Here is a 19,404-nt window from a genome sequence, read left to right as displayed (position 1 = left end):
GGCCTTCTTCTTAAGGAGGGCCTCCCGCCGCATATCGTTAACAAATACTACTCCTGCATTTGCAGCAAGTGTGGTGGTCAGCATCATTAGTTCCTCATTAGTGAACTTTTCTTTGCGCTGGCGATCAGCAGTTTTTTTAAGCGCCTTCGGCATCCTCGAGCTACCCGGTATGGTTCCTGGTCGGAGTTGCCTGGATATATGTCCTGGATGCAGAGGATGGCAATGGATTGTGTTTTTGAAGATGGCCGCTGTGCTCTTTCCCGTTCCTGTGCGACGACGTAATTTCCGGTTCCGCTTTTTAACGGTGTGCGGTAATGGCGGTGTCCGCTATTTACGGGTAGCGGGAGGGCGGAGGCGCTATCGGCGGTTTTGCGGGCGCCGGTAAGGGGCTTTTTGGGGTATTTAGCGGCAGGGCGGAACGGTCATTTACGGCATGGCGCTATGCTCGTGTCCGCGTACTCGTGATGGGACGCTATTAGCGGCCTCTTGCGAGGGCGGACGCGCTAATGGCGCCATGCCGTAAAATTCTGATTTTTTCCGCCTACCGTGTAATGAGGCCCAATGTCTTCATCTCTAGCTCATGATTGAGCTCCATTTCTTTGAGCCTTAGTTCTTGATGTTTCTGTTCAGTTTGGGCACTAATTCTTTTGAATTCAAGTTCAAGTCTCATTTTTTCTAGAGTGATAAATTCAGGACTTAATGTGGGACCTAACAATGGTCAAGTAGCCATAGGTTGAGGCCTTTGAGCAGGCAGAGGGCCAGAGGGTGTGACATTGTTGTCTTCCTCTTCCTCATCTGCTTCAACAATAACATCATCAACATTATCCTCCTCAATATTTGCTACATTTGCTGGAGGGGTAGGCACTACAGCCCCACTCTCCATGCTTTGGTGTTCTAACAATCTTTCAATCATTTCTGATTTCTTTCCTTTGACAGGAAGACTTTTCTGTCTGTACAGATCCTTTAAATAATCAGCAGTATTTACAAGGAGGGTCTCCTGGCTATAGCTTTCCAGCTTTTAATTTTTTTAAAATTTACTTTTAGTGATTGTTAAGCCTGTGGTTAATTGAACCAAGGTACTAGCAGAACTCTAAAATGTAAATCCAATACTTTTATCCCCACTGCTGTACACCAGTGTTAGGCAGAATCCTGTGCAGTTCCCCTACGTAGCACTACAGAAGATTAAGACTACAGGTATGAGCAATAAATCCCCTTTGGTATCAGTCCGTAGCACAAAGATTTAGTTGGTAGCTGTGGCTAAGCAGTCAGACTTATCTCAAGAGGGAGATGAGCAGTATTCAGGGTTTACAGTACTATGGAACAAGGAAACACTGACCAAAGCTTGGCATCAAAAAGAATATATATATTTATTTTACACACTCTGATGTTCACACACAAGTCACTATTATTAAAGCAAGTTATACCAGTCAAGAAAAGAATACACAACTCCCTATTTAAATTGTAGACAAGTTTGAGCAAGAGTGAAAACTGAGCAAAACGGCACAGTGAAAACCAAGCAGAAATGGCACTCTAACAATTTCTCAAAAGGGGGGGAAAGGACAACGTATACAGGTTTAGACTCTTTAACACACCAGCAATACTTCACAAGTAGATTGTGAACAAGTTAGGCAAGGCAGTACTTTAGCATATGCAATACTGAGGTGAAAACCGAGCAAAATGGCACTTCACAAGTTTAAAAAGAGGGAAGGAAAAGGTGGTTATAAGAAGTAGGTGCACCAACACATTTCTAGGTGAGAATCAATCAAGAGAAGGCAGTTGTAACAGATTTAGCCAGAGCCAATAGGCCTATGCCAGTGTCAGTGGTACAAGGCAATGTGCGCAGGATCAAAATGTTCTAGTAGCTACAGTCAAGTCTTTAACGATTCGAAAAGGTGGTTGCAGAGGGTGAAAGACAATGTTAGACGATAGGGGTGGCCAACCCAGTAGGTAAGTAAAGGATTTAAAACACCTTTAGCGATACCCAACGAAACGGGAGGTCTGGCGGAACAATGTACCTTTAAAGTGAAGAGGCTCCTGCAGTGGCGGTAGTTCCTGGCAGTTCCTGCAGTTCAGGAGATCCAGCAGAGGAAGAGAGGCTCTCGTCGTAGAGGAACGTTTGAGTCACTGCACTGCCCAGGGATGAAACCAGCCGCGGTGCTTCCAAACAAATAAAAGGTATGCTCCTTTAAATCGCAGTTCGGGTGGACGGGTGCCTGGCTATCCGGTCTCCTAGTGCTTGGCACTGACGATTCGACCAAGACAGGTCCGGGAAGGCGATTGGCGAACTGGTTGGCCCCACCAGCTCAAGGGAAGAAGACTCTTTCCGAGGAAGATCTTCTCAAGTCGTTGGAGAAAAGTGGTGAGATCTGCAGCAGGGCTTCACCGGTGGTTCAGTCGTTGCAGATGTCTTCAGCTTCTCTCCTCTTCGGTTTCTTAATTCTAGTGGCGACATCTTGTCCTCCAGTCCTCAGGACCCTGCTTTTATGCAGCAAGAACCCAATTCATACAGCCTAGCTGTCACTCACACAGTGGGGTGGCTCTCCTGGCAGGAGAACCTCCCAGCCTATCAGGGCACAGTGCAACTTGGGTTGCGTAGGAAACCCTGTCCAGGGTGCCTCTTCGCCCTCCCACACACCCGATCCTCCCCAGACTCAGTGGCGCCGAGAGGAGGGATTCTGTGCAGAAGCCCACCAAAAGGACGAACAAAGGATCCCCGTCCTGGTTTAGGATTATAGAGAAAGACACATAATAAAAATATTATCAAATTTCTGGCAATAAAAACCTACCGGAGTAAAGTTAGTTAATATCAAAATAAACCGGCGGTCTGTTAAAGGCTGTCAGTAACAGCCTCGAACAATGGGAAAATCCCATAGGGAAATATTCGCTGTCGAATATTTATGGTAGTAACCACTGCCACCAGCCAGAAACTTCTGAGAGAGAGACTGTACGGTACCCCCTCAAAAATGAACGTTAGGGAAAAACTATTAACCCTTCCCAGTACTTCCATAGTAAGATGCGTTGTACTGGTTTAGTTCATACCAATTGCCTAGTGAAGTCAATGGGGACTTTACATGCCCTGGGAGACAGTAGTCAGTCCCAGGGTATGGAGTCTATGTTTGGGGGTCGCTACGACACCCCTGTGGTATGGCACGGAGGGTGCTGTGTACCACACATGTTAAAAATATGATTCCTATGAGGGTGAGAAACCCCATAGACCAGAAGCATACAAGATAGCCTAAGACACACACTAGCAATCTGTCTAAGAGTGGGAAAAATAGGCTCTCACTCTTAGCAGGAGAAAAAAATAAACCCTTCAAATCCAGCAAAACTGCTGGGGGACTCTATAGGTAAGGAAAATTAGCCTTTGAAGAGAATTCTCCCTAACACTTCCTATGGGAGATTCCTTAAACTATAGGCCTGTCTGTATCGGGTAGCATATAGGCAAGTGGCCCAACATCTTAATAACTTTCCCATCCTGAACTGCTGACAATCAGGATTCAGAGCAGGCCATAGGACAGAGATGGCATGATTGGAATTAAAATCTAGGTGTCTTGCGCGTATGGACAAGGGACTTTCTTCTATGCTCAAGCTCTTGGATCTCTTAGCAGCTTTCAACCTGTTAGACCATCCTTTATTGGTCTCCAGGCTCAAAGAAGTGGCAAACTTTTCCCCAGCTGCGTCTCATTGGGTTGTATCCTTTCTCAACAACAGAGAAAGTAGAGTCTGCTCCAAGACAGCTGAGGCTGCTGCTGTACCGATCGAATTTGGCGTCCCTCAGGGAGAGAGCATTTCCCCATGTTTATACAATATTTTCATGGTCCCCTTTTTCACATTGCTGGACCAGAAAGGGATTTGGTTTACCAATTTCGCCGACGACACACAGTGCATCATCGTGCTGTCGGGTTCTCACAACCAAGACAAAGAAAACCTGAATAAAGCTTATGCCAGCATTGAAAACTGGATGGTTTCGAATAGCCTGGCACTTAACAGGTCCAATACTGAACTCCTGATCATTGGTATGCAGTCCACATTATCCAATTTGGGCACGGCCTATGAAGGTTTCCACTTAGGCGATGTCATGATTTCTGCCCCTCATGTCCCCAGCCCTCCAAGATGTCAGGCTGGAGCCAGGCCACGATCACCTACATGGCTCGCAAGGGCCTCTCCATCCCTCCAAAGACCCACTTGGAGTCAGACTTGGCGCTTGTGGCACCAGACTCCCTCACTCCCATTGGATAACATTGGGGATTGGACTTGTAGTGCATTGATGGGGACAAGATGGATGCCTCCACATATTTTGGTTCCCAGAACTGCATGTGCAGTCTAGTCTTTTGGGTGTGGTTCAGCCCAGAGACACCTGGGATACCCAGAGACTATTTAAGCCACGCCCAGACTGAGAAACATGCTTTGTGTTTTCTGCACCTGCAGCGTGACACTCACCATGTTCGGATCGATCACCAGTAGGCCTGCATCTTTCTTCTGCGCTCAGCTCCTGCAAGAACAAGAACAACGTTAGGAACAGCCTTACCTTGCAGTGCTTCTGCCCATCATTCATCGCTCCTTCTGTTCTGCGGGCATCTTCGGCGGTGTCATTCCCATCCCGGCACACTGCTTCCTAAGGAAAAGGGAAAGAACAGAAAAAAGGCATTAGTAAGCATTCAGCAAATCTTTGCTTATTTTTAAAGACTGTACAAGCTTCAAACGCTTACCTGAATCTCAGCCGCTCTGGGGGAACTCTGTCTCCGGAACTTCTCATCCATCTGCAAGAGGGAAAAGACACTCCAGGTTAGCGTGGAAACATCTAGAGGCGCCGCATACCGCGCATACTCACTGCATTTCTTCTTCATTACCGGCATCCACGCTGAAAACGTTGCGGCACCTAAAGGACACAGAAAAAGAACTCAGTTCAATACAAATACGAAAGGGTTGCATTGCGCATCGCGCTCTCACTCACCTTCAGCATTACTCATCTCAGCAGCACGTCGCCATCCCCAGACGCCGGCCATCATCTAAGGAAGGAAAGGAACGAAGTTAGAGAACTGTTCAAAAGACTCATTATACTTACCTGTTGGACTTTTGCCAGTGAAGTAACTAGGCAGCAACGAGCCCGCATCAATCAACGCGCCCCTGCGCTGAAAGCAGGACGGAGAGCACACTTTCCAAGAAAACAAGGTGAGCTGTGGATCAAAGGGAAGGGTTGGACCCCGGGGAAGAAGGGGTTCAAGCACATAGAGACAATAGGGAGTTAAACTCTACCAATCCTGTGTTTCAGGCCCAGTCTCCAGTCGAGTAGACTCCAGGGAAGGGTTGGAGGTTGTAAGAGGTCAGAACAGGCTGAGTGACATCCCTGTGGATACCAGGTGAGCGTTACAGGCGATGTGAAGATTATTCCACTTAAGAAAGTTAAATCTTTAGGGGTTATTTTCGATCAGCATCTTACCATGAAGGCCCATGTGGGGAGCCTGGTCTCGGCTGCCACTTATTACCAAACTCCCTGCTCACTACCTCTCTGAGCACAGTGAGTAGGGAGTTTGCACACATTTGCAAGGAACTTGGGGTTGGTCACCCTGAGTTACTTGGGGGCAACCAGACGTGGACTCCCTGCTCACTGTGCTCAGAGAGGCACAGCTTCACCTCACTGATGAGGCCCAACAAGGCTGAAACACGTGTAGGGGGTTGCTGGTGGTACTCTTGTTCAGAGAGGAATTGCCATAGCATTTCGGTGCTGGACTGCCCATGTGGGTGGGACAAAGACTGATATGCAAATGGATATTTCCCATCTGTGAAAGGTACAGTGAGCAAAAAGCGTGTGCTGCAAACTCTCATCTCAGAACAGGTTATCATGCCATGTTCTTTCTGGAGAGGAGCGCCTGCTGCCTTTTTTTAAATATTTGCAAGGAACTTGGGGTTGGCCACCCTAAGTTACCTGGGGGCAACCAGACGTGGACTCCCTGCTCACTGTGCTCAGAGGCACAGCTTCACCTCACTGATGAGGTCCAACAAGGCTGAAACACGTGTATGGGGTTGCTGGTGGTACTCTTGTTCAGAGAGGAATTGCCATAGCATTTCGGTGCTGGACTGCCCATGTGGTGGGACAAAGACTGATATGCAAATTAATATTTCCCATCTGTGAAAGGTACAGTGAGCAAAAAGCGTGTGCTGCAAACTCTCATCTCAGAACAGGTCATCATGCCACGTTCTTTCTGGAGAGGAGCGCCTGCTACTTTTTAAAAAATATTTGCAAGGAACTTGGGGTTGGTCACCCTGAGTTACCTGGGGGCAACCAGACGTGGACTCCCTGCTCACTGTGCTCAGAGAGGCACAGCTTCACCTCACTGAAGAGGCCCAACAAGGCTGAAACACGTGTATGGGGTTGCTTGTGGTACTCTTGTTCAGAGAGGAATTGCCATAGCATTTCGGTGCTGGACTGCCCATGTGGGTGGGACAAAGCCTGATATGCAAATGGTTTTTTCCCATCTGTGAAAGGTACAGTGAGCAAAAAGTGTGTGCTGCAAACTCTCATCTCAGAACAGGTTATCATGCCATGTTCTTTCTGGAGAGGAGCGCCTGCTACCTTTTTTAAAATATCTGTAAAGCACTGAGCCTGTGCAGTGGCGATGCACCCTATCTAGCACATGTGATGGTGACATACAGCTTGCATGTAAAGCACTTTGCCTGTACAAAGGGACAGCCTGGGTATTGGAGCACCTGGGTATTGGGGCTCCCTGTGGCTCAACGGGTTGAATTTAAGACCTTGTGCATTGTACACCGGGCCATTCATGGTCAGGGGGCAGAATACCTTCAAGCTAAGTTCATGCGTTACTGCGCCACTCGTCATCTGCGCTCAGCCACCTCTGAACAACTGGAAGTTCAAAAGCACAACAGAGACCGGGTTGGAGGCTGGGCCTTCTATATTGCTGCAGCAGATCTGTGGAATAATATCCCACTTATCATAAAGAAAACTCCTAATTATCTGGAGTTTAGAAGGCGGGATAAAACTTACGTATTTTGAACGTCATGGGGCTGTCTCCTTCTCTCCTAGTGCCATGATGCCTTCGGGCGACCGTGTGCTTTACAAGAATCAATAACATAACATAACATATAAAGACTGTCCATGTGGGCAGGACAAAGACTGATATATAAATGGATTTTTCTCTTCTGTGAAAGGTGCAGCGAGCTAAAGTGGGGCTGCGGACTCTCGAGTGGGTACCTTCCCAAAGAACAGGTCATTTACCATGTTCGTTCTCGCACAGGGGCAACTATGACTATTTCTTGATTGTTTAAGGGACTTAGGTTTAGTCACCCTAATTTCCTAGAGTCCTCCAGATGTCGACCCCTTGCTCACTGTGCTCAGAGGCACAGCTCCACCTGAGGGTGGGACAAAGACTGATATGCAAATGGAGATTTCCCTTCTGTGAAAGGTACAGTGAGCTAAAGTGTGGCTGCGGACTCTCGAATGGGTACCTTCCCAAAGAACAGGTAATCTAGGCGTTTTCGTTCTCGCAGCTTCTGATAATTTGTTGACACTATATAAAGCACTTACATTGGGTGATGAGGATACACCCTTCATGTAAAGCACTTTGCCTGGGAAATGGGGGCACACCATGCATGTCCAGCACTTTCCCTGGGTATTGGGGATACCAAGAGCCCGATTCATGGAATTTTTAGCACAGACTTTGCACTGCAAAAATACAGTTCGCACTGACTTTGTACTGCAAAAATACACTTTGCACCACTCTGTGAATCAGAGTGTTCATTGGCAGTTAAAGTCACTTTGCACCAGTGCAAAGTGTGCTAAGAATTCCATGAATTAGGCCCCAAGTATGTAAAGCACTTAGCCTGGATAATGGGGACACACCCTGTCAGTAAAGCACTTACCCTGGGTAATGGGGACACACCCTGTCAGTAAAGCATTTACACAGGGTAATGGGGACACACCCTTCATGTAAAGAACTTAGCCTGGATAATGGGGACACACCCTTCATGTAAAGCACTTAGCCTGGGTAATGGGGACGCACCCTGTCAGTAAAGCACTTAGCCTGGATAATGGGGAAACACCCTGTAATGCACTTAGCCTGGATAATGGGGACACACCCTGTCAGTAAAGCATTTACACAGGGTAATGGGTACACACCGTTCATGTAAAGAACTTCACCTGGATAATGGGGACACACCCTTCATGTAAAGCACTTAGCCTGGGTAATGGGGACGCACCCTGTCAGTAAAGTACTTAGCCTGAACAATGGGGACACAACCTGTAAAGCACTTAGCCTGGGCAATGGGGATGCACCCTGTCAGTAAAGCACTTAGCCTGGGTAATGGGGACACACCCTGAATGTAAAGCACTTAGCCTGGATAATGGGGACACACCCTGTCAGTAAAGCACTTAGCCTAGATAATGGGGACACCCCCTGTCAGTAAAGCACTTATCCTGGATAATGGGGACACACCTTGTCAGTTAAGCACTTAGAATGGGTAATGGGGACAGACACTGAATGTAAAGCACTTAGCCTGGATAATGGGGACACACCCTGTCAGAAAAGCACTTAGCCTAGATAATGGGGACACCCCCTGTCAGTAAAGCACCTATCCTGGATAATGGGGACACACCTTGTCAGTTAAGCACTTAGAATGGGTAATGGGGACAGACCCTGTCAGTAAAGCACTTAGCCTAGATAATGGGGACACACCCTGTCAGTAAAGCATTTAGCCTAGATAATGGGGACACACCCTGTCAGTAAAGCACTTATCCTGGATAACGGGGACACACCCTGTCAGTAAAGCACTTAGCCTAGATAATGGGGACACAGCCTGTCAGTAAAGCACTTATCCTGGATAATGGGGACACACCTTGTCAGTTAAGCACTTAGCCTGGGTAATGGGGACAGATCCTGTCAGTAAAGCACTTAGCCTGCTTAATGGGGACACACCCTGTCAGTTAAGCACTTAGAATGGGTAATGGGGACAGACCCTGTCAGTAAAGCACTTAGCCTAGATAATGGGGACACACCCTGTCAGTAAAGCATTTAGCCTAGATAATGAGGACCCACCCTGTCAGTAAAGCACTTATCCTGGATAACGGGGACACACCCTGTCAGTAAAGCACTTAGCCTAGATAATGGGGACACAGCCTGTCAGTAAAGCACTTATCCTGGATAATGGGGACACACCTTGTCAGTTAAGCACTTAGCCTGGGTAATGGGGACACACCCTGTCAGTAAAGCACTTAGCCTAGATAATGGGGACACAGCCTGTCAGTAAAGCACTTATCCTGGATAATGGGGACACACCTTGTCAGTTAAGCACTTAGCCTGGGTAATGGGGACAGATCCTGTCAGTAAAGCACTTAGCCTGCTTAATGGGGACACACCCTGTCAGTTAAGCACTTAGCCTGGGTAATGGGGACAGACCCTACATGTAAAGCACTTAGCTTGGGTAATGCTGGCACTCTGCTTGTGACTCACTTGCCACTGACTCTGTCATCCGGCTCCATATTTACTAATGGCTCACTTTTCTCTGCAAATGCACTTCCATGGGGGCGCAATCCTGCCTGTCCCGCCTCTCCGCTAGCTAAGTAAACCTCACTCTCCACTGAATTTGCAAGTTCCACTGCAGACTTCTGAAATAATGAACACTGAGATATTTTGTGCAGGATGTGTGGAAATAATTATAGATGATCAAATGAATGTATTTTATGTTCCTTGTGATAGTAAAACCGGGTACGTGCCCAGCTGCCAAGCTCCCCTGTACAGATTATAGCACCCTGGATAACTGCACAGATGATGGGGACTGCGAAGGAAGACAGAAGTGCTGCGAAGGCTGTGGAAAGCACAAGCGCTGCAGGAGCCCTGATCCAGGTACCTTGGTAATATATGTATATATGTATCCCAGTGCTTAAAGTGGCCTGCCAAATCTAGCTGGGGCTCTTAGAGGGGCCTGGTCGAAAAGGGGTGTGGCACCACCATTAAGAGAACACTGAATGCAGCATGTTATTCTGCAAAAGGGCCATCAGGAGGTACTCAGCGGAGGCAAGTGTTGCCTCTTAATTGTGGTGCCATGCCCCTATTCGGCATGACATGAATGGGGATGCAGAAAAACTCTGACACCAAATAATCAAACCAACTCTGGAAGATAGCAAAGGTTGCTGTTTTATTAACAATTATCTAAAACAGGGAGTTACAACGGACATCAACAGATGTTCGCTCGAGCTCTCAGTGAATTTCGCATAAAAACATCCTTTTATACAAGGGATTGTGATACATTCAAGGGGAACATCTAAGTATACGTTCTATAGGGGGTGGGATTGTGATTGGTCATCTGCTGTCAGGTGGACAACTGATGCCTACCTCTAAAATATGTAATCTTCAACACTATTAAGTACACAATATATCATTGGTCTTCAAACTATACAGTGCTTTGTTATACGGCCCTCTATGATTGCTTGGCACGCTCGTATCGTGTCTGGAACATTCGGTTCACTAAGCAGCACATAAGCTCAGACCCAGGTGCCAGGAGATGGACTTGACTTGACCTCCCCACCCAATTAGCCCAACATCTCTCATCACCTATGCCTTCTGCCATGAAGATTGTCTTTGAACTTGGCCTTGCAAAGTTTTCTTGTCTCTGGGAATATATTGAGTGCAAGCACACACTATCATTGTTCCAGAACTCCAAGCTCAACTCTGTTTCCATCCTTGGCTCACGTGACAGGAGACCACGATTTGGTCCATTTCGCATCATTTAAATGTCTTAAATTAATAAAACTTGGCACGCTTGGTGTTCTTTCTTTGTACCTTAACAAGAGATGATTCAGCTTCTCATGTTCACCGCTGTAACGCTCACCTGATTCCCGTAGAGGCGCCGGTCTTGACTGGGCGTATACCGTATCTTCAAAGGTGATGTGTAAAACACGGCTGGCTCTTTGGGCTGGACCTCTGTGCACTGTATGTCTGACTCGAAGGGTAAGATGTCTGCAGATAGAAAATATGGGATTAATGAACTGGGTTATTGAATGTCTCTCTCTTCTTCCCTTTCTCTTCTCCTGTAGAACCCCAAAGGTTAACGCTCTCACCTTAGGTAAGTGAACGCCGTGCTCTCCATCTGCCTCGGGGCAGGGTGCTGTAACCAGTTTCTTCACTGGATAAGGGGAGCAGGCCTCTTGACTTCAGAGGACTGCTGTCCGTCGTTTACTGCACGAACGGTAAGTTTCGAGTAATTCTAATGTCTTTAAAAGTCTTTAGTAATGATGTCTCTTGTTTTGCAGGGTTCCGGCGATGGCGGATGACGGGCTGAAGTGAGTTGAAGATGGAGCCCGTGTGATGAATAGAAGCGCCTGGAAGCACGTAAGTAAGCACTTGTTGCCTGCTTCACGATGCGCTCTAACTGTCTTTTTATTTTGCAGGTACAAGTTCGGAGCGGCTGCAGGGTGCCGGAATACCCACTGGGTTAGATGTGGAAAGGAGTAATGGCACGTGAGTATTAAAGTTCCCCAATGTCTTTAAACGCACCTTGTTTTGTCTTTCAGATGCGGGATGCAGCGCCGAAGGCCTCCGGAGCGTGCGAAGAGTTGGTAAGCTTTTGTCTTTCAGATGCCGGAATGCAGTGCGAAGACCTCCGGAGCGCACGAAGAGTAGGTAAGCCTTTGTCTTTCATATGCCGGAATGCAGCGCGAGGCGTTGGTGACAGCCGATGGACCAGGTAAGTGAAGCGCTGTCACTGAAGACCGTAATGCTAACCTGTTCTTTCTTGTCTTTATAGGTGTTGCTGAAGACTGGCTTCAGGATGGTAAGCCTTTTTCCTTAGGCCCAGGATCAGATGCAGAAGACACGATGAGCGTTCTGCTGCAGAGGATGCAGAATAACGCAAAGCAAGATTCATCCATCGGGTGTGGTTTAAATAGCCTCCTGTAGTGCTTAGGTGTCTCCTTCCACAGCCACGCCTAGGTAAGAAAAGAGTTCCTGCTTTCCAGAAGAGTTCCAGTGTTCTGAACCTAGGGAGTGGCTCCTGCCCCACCCAACAGGAAAAGTAGTTCCAAAAAGAAGAGGATCAGAGGCTCAACTGGCAGGCAAGTAAGCAGCATGGTCTGCTGTAGGTAAGTCCACCCAAGCATTATGAGCCCGGCGCTTCCAGCGCTGGGACTGGGCATATTTATGAGCCTGGTGCCACTGGCGCCAGGACTGGGTCCAAAAGGTCCCAATTGGGACTGGTTGGCACTCGCAACCTGGTTCCAAGGGAGTTGGGAAAACCCTGACCTTTTGGAAGCAGAGATCATGACAGTACCCCCCCTCAAGGCCCCTCCCAAACCGGGCTTCTCCGGGGGTTTTGGCTTGTCAGGAAATGTTCGGTGAAATCTTTTGATTAGGCGAGGAGCGTGGACATATTCAGCAGGTTCCCAGGATCTCTCTTGGGGGCCGTAGCCTTTCCAGTCAATTAGGTAAAATAGTTTAGATTTGGAGATCTTGGAGTCTAGAATGCTTTTGACTTCAAACTCGAGTTCTCCATCAACTAGGATGGGTTTTGGAGATTTAGTTAGTCGGGTTTGAGGTTGCACGGGTTTTAATAGAGAGACGTGGAAGACCGGATGTATCTTCATGTGCGGGGGCAAGTCCAACTTGACCGCTACTGGGTTTACTATGGTAGTGATGGAATAGGGACCAAGGTATCTTGGGTTGAATGTGCGTGGCCCTTTTAGAGGTAGATATTTGGTGGATAACCAGACTTGATCCCCTACTTGATATTGAGGGGCTTCCTTCCGATGTTGATCTGCTCCTTTCTTGTATTGTTCTTTAGCCCTTTGAAGGTGAGAAACAGCTTCCTTAAAGGCTTGGGTGATTGTAGAATGCAGTTAGTCTACTGCTGGTGTTTCAAGATCTTGGAGGGGATCCAACTCCGAGGTTCGAGGGTGACTGCCGTATAAAAGAAAAAACGGGGTTTTCCCAGTTCCCGAATGGACAGAGTTATTGTAGGCATATTCGGCTATCCAAAGTTTGTCTTTCCAAGTTTTTTCAGTTTGTTGCAGCATGCAGCGTAAATACTGTTCCAGAGTTTGATTGGTCCTCTCGGTTTGTCCGTCGGTCTGAGGGTGGTGACTGGTCGATAGTCTCACATCAATTCGAGCCGACCGACAGCAACTTCGCCAAAAATGAGAAATAAATTGACTACCTCGATCCGAAATTAGAACCGAAGGAAAACCGTGCAGTCGGATGATGTTTTCGAGAAATTCTCGGGCCAGAGTTGCTGCAGTTGGCAAGCCTTTGAGCGGAATGAAATGCGCCATCTTGGAGAATAAGTCCACGATTACTAGAATCGTATTGTATCCGGAGCATGGAGGTAGATCGGTGATGAAGTCCATAGAAAGCGTATGCCAAGGGCGAGGTGGGATGTCAATAGGGCGTAAGAGGCCTGCTGGTCTTTCCTTTTGACTCTTGTTTTGGGCGCATACTCCACAGGACATTATAAAGTCTCTGATATCTTTTTTCCAAGACGGCCACCAGAAGTAGCGTTTGATCTTTTCTGAGGTCTTGGCCATACCGGGATGTCCTTCCATTAAAGAATCGTGATAACAAGAGATTACTTTTTTCTGTAAATCTGTGCTGGGCAGGTATAATCGTTCTTGGAAATACAATAAGTTGTCCTTTACTGCAAAGTCCTTTCCCTGCAGATGCCAATTCTGTATGTCTGCTGGAGTTACAAGTTGCCTGGCTTGATCCTTAACTTCCTCTATGGATTGTGTGGCGATTACACCCAGAATTCTTTGTTCGGGAATGATTGGTACAGGTTTAGGGTTGATCAAGTGTTCTTCCACTCCCATCCGAGAAAGGGCATCAGCTTTACCGTTTTTTGTACCAGGTCGATAGGTAATTATGAAGTCAAACTCGGCAAAGAATAATGCCCAACGGAGTTGTCTAGAGGATTGGGCTTTTGCGGTTTTCAAATATTGCAGGTTTCGGTGATCCGTAATCACAGTAACGGTGTGTCGGGCCCCCAGCAGATAATGCCGCCAAGCCTTAAAGGCAGACTTGATAGCCAGAAGTTCCTTGTCAGTAATCGTGTAATTGATTTCAGGAGGCGAGAATTTGCGGGACCAAAATGCCACGGGATGCAACTGATTGGTTACCGGGTCCTTTTGTGATAGAACTGCCCCCATGGCAAGGCTTGAAGCATCAGTTTCCACGATGTAGGGGAGTTCGGGGCGAGGGTGTTTTAAGATTGGTGCAGAGATAAATTTAGTCTTCAAATCCTGGAAAGCTTGTTCCGCCTCGGTAGACCATTCAAAACGTTTGTTTTTCTTTAACAAGGCAGTGATGGGCTGGACTATTCGAGAAAATTCGGGGATAAACCTGCGGTAAAAGTTAGCGAAGCCTAACATGCTTTGCACACCTTTTACGGAGGATGGTGATGGCCATTTGAGAACTGCATCGACCTTCTTTGAATCCATACGCACTCCGCTAGGTGATAATATGAATCCCAAGAATTCAACTTCAGTCACGTTGAAAACACATTTTTCCAACTTAGCGAAAAGTTTGTGTTGACGCAATCTTTCGAGGACCATTTTCACGTGTTTCCGATGTTCAGATTCCGATGAAGAATAAACGAGGATGTCGTCAATGTAAACAACAACACACACATCTATGAGTTCTCTGAGGACATCGTTCATAAAATATTGAAAGGCGGCCGGGGCATTGCAAAGTCCAAAGGGCATGACCTGATATTCAAATAGCCCATATTTGGTGCGGAAGGCCGTCTTCCATTCATCGCCCTCTTTTACTCGTACCAAGTGGTAGGCTCCTCTAAGATCCAGCTTTGTATATATGCATGCTTTTCTGACTTGGTCCAGGAGTTCAGGGATCAAAGGTAACGGATATCTATTCTTGACGGTGATCTGGTTCAGGGAGCGATAATCTATACAAGTTCTAAGGTCTCCTTCCTTTTTTGGAATGAAGAACAAAGCTGAAGAAGCAGGGGACTTGGAAGGACGAATAAACCCATTTTCCAGGTATTGATCCAGGTATTGTCGAAGGTGAAGGTTCTCAGGCTCGGTGAGGGCATAAATTCTACTACAAGGAGGAGTAGATCCAGGTATCAGGTCTATCTGGCAGTCATAAGACCTATGAGGAGGTAGAGAGTTAGCCTGATCCTTCCGGAAAACATCTTGGTATTCTAGGTATTCGGGAGGTAACTGGGGAGTCTCTGAAGAAATTGCTGCCAGTGCAACACCAGGTGAAGGGTGACAAGTAGAGACACATTCTGGAAACTGGACCGTTCTTGCTCGCCAATCGATCAGAGGATTGTGTTTCTCTAACCAAGGTATTCCTAGAATAATCTGAAACTGAGGAACCTTGATCACATCGAACACGATCTTCTCATGGTGTCCATCTTGACTTACTAGCGTCACTTCTTGAGTGGTATGCGTTACTGGTCCGGAGGCTATCTCCGTTCCATCCACCGTAGTAATGACGTCCTTTACAGCCTTGGGACAAAGAGTTAGATTCATCCTCAAAACCATTTCATGATCCACATAATTGCCGATGGCACCGCTGTCGACGTAAGCTTCAATTGCATGTAATCGATCCGGATTATCAGGGCTAATGAGGACCATAGGTATCACGAAATGCGAGGTCACGGAACTGGTTTTCACGCTCGGCAAGAGGACCTCTATTCTTGTCGGGCGAGGTCGTTTCCCTGCGCAGAGTTTGTAACTTTGGTAACTGCAGCTCCGACTGCCTTCTTGGCAGGTTTCACCGGACAGTCTCGAAGAAAGTGCCCTGAGTTTCCGCAATATAGGCATAATTGCAACTGTTTTCTCCTTTCCCGCTCCTTTTGTGTTAGAGGACCTTTCAGGCCCCCTATTTGCATGGGTTCCCCGGAGTCTACTCCTTTGGAAGGAGTTGGCGGTTTGGAAAATACTCGAGCATCAAACTTGGAACGATCGGCCTTCCTGTTCTGCAGTCTGTGATCTATTTGAACGACTAAGTCTATATAGTCCGAACAATCTTGTGGGGGATTCACTACTTGGGCTAACACATCTTTGAGCTCTCCACGTAGACCTCTATAAAACAGCGTAATCCTTTTGTCCTCAGGCCATTGAGTTTCCACTATCAGTCTGTTGAAAGACGCAATATAAGCCAAAAGGTCTTGATTACCTTGTCGCAACGAAAGAAGCTCATTGTCCAAGGCCTGCCCCTGTGAATGTCTTGCGAACAGTTTTTCCATACTGAGCTGAAAAGCTTGAAAATCATGGAGGACCGGATCATCTTGATTTACTAGAGGGACCGACCAGTCTGCCGCATTGCCACTAAGGTACGAAAGCACGAAAGCTACTTTAGCTTGATCAGTTGGAAAGGCTGCTGGCCGGCATAAGAAATGCAACCGGCACTGATTGATAAATACTGCAAACCTCTTTGGGTCACCAGAAAATAGTTCGGGCGGAGCCAGAGGTACATTCCCAGGTAGGTTGATCTGCACTGGATTCATAGAGGATGTAGAAGGAAGATTTCCCCCAGATGCGGGTAACGGGGTCTGTCCGGCTTGTGACTGTAGCAATTGTCTAGCGAGATCATCTGTTCGCTCCTTGGAAATAATCAGTTCCCTTCTTAGAGCGTTCGTTTCCTGACGGGCTGCATGCACTTCTGCCCTTAGTTCCCCAAGTAACTGGGCTAGCTGGTCGGTATCCGAGGTTTCCATAGCGCCTGGACGGGAGTTTTGCGGTAGGCTTTGCGTTCTGTAACGCTCACCTGATTCCCGTAGAGGCGCCGGTCTTGACTGGGCGTATACCGTATCTTCAAAGGTGATGTGTAACACACGGCTGGCTCTTTGGGCTGGACCTCTGTGCACTGTATGTCTGACTCGAAGGGTAAGATGTCTGCGGATAGAAAATATGGGATTAATGAACTGGGTTATTGAATGTCTCTCTCTTCTTCCCTTTCTCTTCTCCTCTAGAACCCCAAAGGTTAACGCTCTCACCTTAGGTAAGTGAACGCCGTGCTCTCCATCTGCCTCGGGGCAGGGTGCTGTAACCAGTTTCTTCACTGGATAAGGGGAGCAGGCCTCTTGACTTCAGAGGACTGCTGTCCGTCGTTTACTGCACGAACGGTAAGTTTCGAGTAATTCTAATGTCTTTAAAAGTCTTTAGTAATGATGTCTCTTGTTTTGCAGGGTTCCGGCGATGGCGGATGACGGGCTGAAGTGAGTTGAAGATGGAGCCCGTGTGATGAATAGAAGCGCCTGGAAGCACGTAAGTAAGCGCTTGTTGCCTGCTTCACGATGCGCTCTAACTGTCTTTTTATTTTGCAGGTACAAGGTCGGAGCGGCTGCAGGGTGCCGGAATACCCACTGGGTTAGATGTGGAAAGGAGTAATGGCACGTGAGTATTAAAGTTCCCCAATGTCTTTAAACGCACCTTGTTTTGTCTTTCAGATGCGGAATGCAGCGCCGAAGGCCTCCGGAGCGTGCGAAGAGTTGGTAAGCTTTTGTCTTTCAGATGCCGGAATGCAGTGCGAAGACATCCGGAGCGCACGAAGAGTAGGTAAGCCTTTGTCTTTCAGATGCCGGAATGCAGCGCAAGGCGTTGGTGACAGCCGATGGACCAGGTAAGTGAAGCGCTGTTCTGAAGACCGTAATGCTAACCTGTTCTTTCTTGTCTTTATAGGTGTTGCTGAAGACTGGATTCAGGATGGTAAGCCTTTTTCCTTAGGCCCAGGATCAGATGCAGAAGACACGATGAGCGTTCTGCTGCAGAGGATGCAGAATAACGCAAAGCAAGATTCATCCATCGGGTGTGGTTTAAATAGCCTCCTGTAGTGCTTAGGTGTCTCCTTCCACAGCCACGCCTAGGTAAGAAAAGAGTTCCTGCTTTCCAGAAGAGTTCCAGTGTTCTGAACCTAGGGAGTGGCTCCTGCCCCACCCAACAGGAAAAGTAGTTCCAAACAGAAGAGGATCAGAGGCTCAACTGGCAGGCAAGTAAGCAGCATGGTCTGCTGCAGGTAAGTCCACCCAAGCATTATGAGCCCGGCGCTTCCAGCGCTGGGACTGGGCATATTTATGAGCCTGGTGCCACTGGCGCCAGGACTGGGTCCAAAAGGTCCCAATTGGGACTGGTTGGCACTCGGAACCTGGGTTATGGATCTGCTTCCAAGGGAGTTGGGAAAACCCTGACCTTTTGGAAGCAGAGATCATGACAACCGCCTTCAAGAATAAATAACCAGCCTCGGTTGCTTCAGCTTGTGACACCAGGCCAGACAACCTCACTATTAATCTACGATCTCAGCTTATTCTTGCTGTGACACAGTTCTTGGCCTTTCCCTCCAAGGGTCCGGGCTTACTCAAATTCATGACACCCATGTCCAGCTTCAATACAATGGCGCTTCGCCTGCAGCCTATTCACTATGTATATCCAGCTTCTATGATCACTTAGTCTACTTGCGTTAGAGCATCTGTACAATTATTGAACGGATTGTATTCTCTGCAGTGCTTTGCACACGTTCAATCTTCTTTTCTCATAGGAAGGTTTACTCAACCCTTAAAGTCATCATCAGTTTCTGTAACTGTCTGTATGAGCCATACATTTTCTTCAACCAGTATCCTCAGTGCGTCACGCTCGTCTCTTGTGACGTCACTAGCTTCTCTTTCACTCTTTTTCATATTCCTTCAGGGAATTCCTCCCTCAGATTGTCGTCACTTCAGGGATACATTTGGTAGGGTTTTCTCAGTGGATATCTTCTTTCGAATATCCGCAGTGGTATGGTCACAACAGCTGGTGTCACGCATGGAACAATCGGGGGCAGGATTTCCTGCTGAGGCATGCAGCTGCTCCTTTACACTCCCCCCTCTGGTTGAGTCATCGACCACCTCTTCAATGGTCTCCACATCTTGAGATTTACTCTTGAAGATATTCATCACCCACCTCCGGGTGCCAGCTGATTTGACATGTTCATCCACACTCCAGGTCATGTAGTTGCACTGTCCATTTGGATTACAATAGACCCATCATCCTACATACTTCTTGTGAATCTTTGGATACAGGAACTTTGTTCCTTCAGGTGCTACAACGCTCACCTATTAGTATTTTCTGACATCTTCATCAGTCAATTCCTTGGGTCCAAACCCGGATTCGACATTGATCATGATCTTCATTCTTACTGCTTTCTTTGCCGTCTTCTTACACTGTGCAATTATTATCCTGATCACACAGAATCCAAACATCACCATGACCAATATTGCTCCAAGAAACTTGAAGATGTTTGCCATCCACTGCGGAATCTAAGAGAATATGGAAGCAAACCAACTGTCATCTATACTGTCCTCTGTCTCGTAATCCATCTTGTTATGTAGGTTTGTTATCAACGTTATGACCTCTGTCAATGTCCAATTCTCGTCATCGTGAGAAGGTCTGAATGTGCAACATGA

The 19,404-nt window shown here is 47.3% G+C and overlaps 1 protein-coding gene across 1 annotated transcript in view; it reads left to right on the top strand.

Moving 5' to 3' along the window:
• LOC138452541 (uncharacterized) overlaps nucleotides 1-19,404 on the top strand; it is a 418,730-nt gene that overhangs the window by 191,520 nt on the left and 207,806 nt on the right. The window contains exon 7 of the mRNA XM_069604986.1: nucleotides 9,711-9,857. Coding sequence (XP_069461087.1) covers nucleotides 9,711-9,857 — 147 coding nt within the window. The remainder of the gene's footprint in view (nucleotides 1-9,710; nucleotides 9,858-19,404) is intronic.

The sequence above is a fragment of the Ambystoma mexicanum genome, chromosome 4p (assembly GCF_040938575.1).
Source record: "Ambystoma mexicanum isolate Mex_15411 chromosome 4p, UKY_AmexF1_1, whole genome shotgun sequence".
NCBI lineage: Eukaryota > Metazoa > Chordata > Amphibia > Caudata > Ambystomatidae > Ambystoma > Ambystoma mexicanum.
This window is presented reverse-complemented; position numbering and strand designations above follow the sequence as displayed.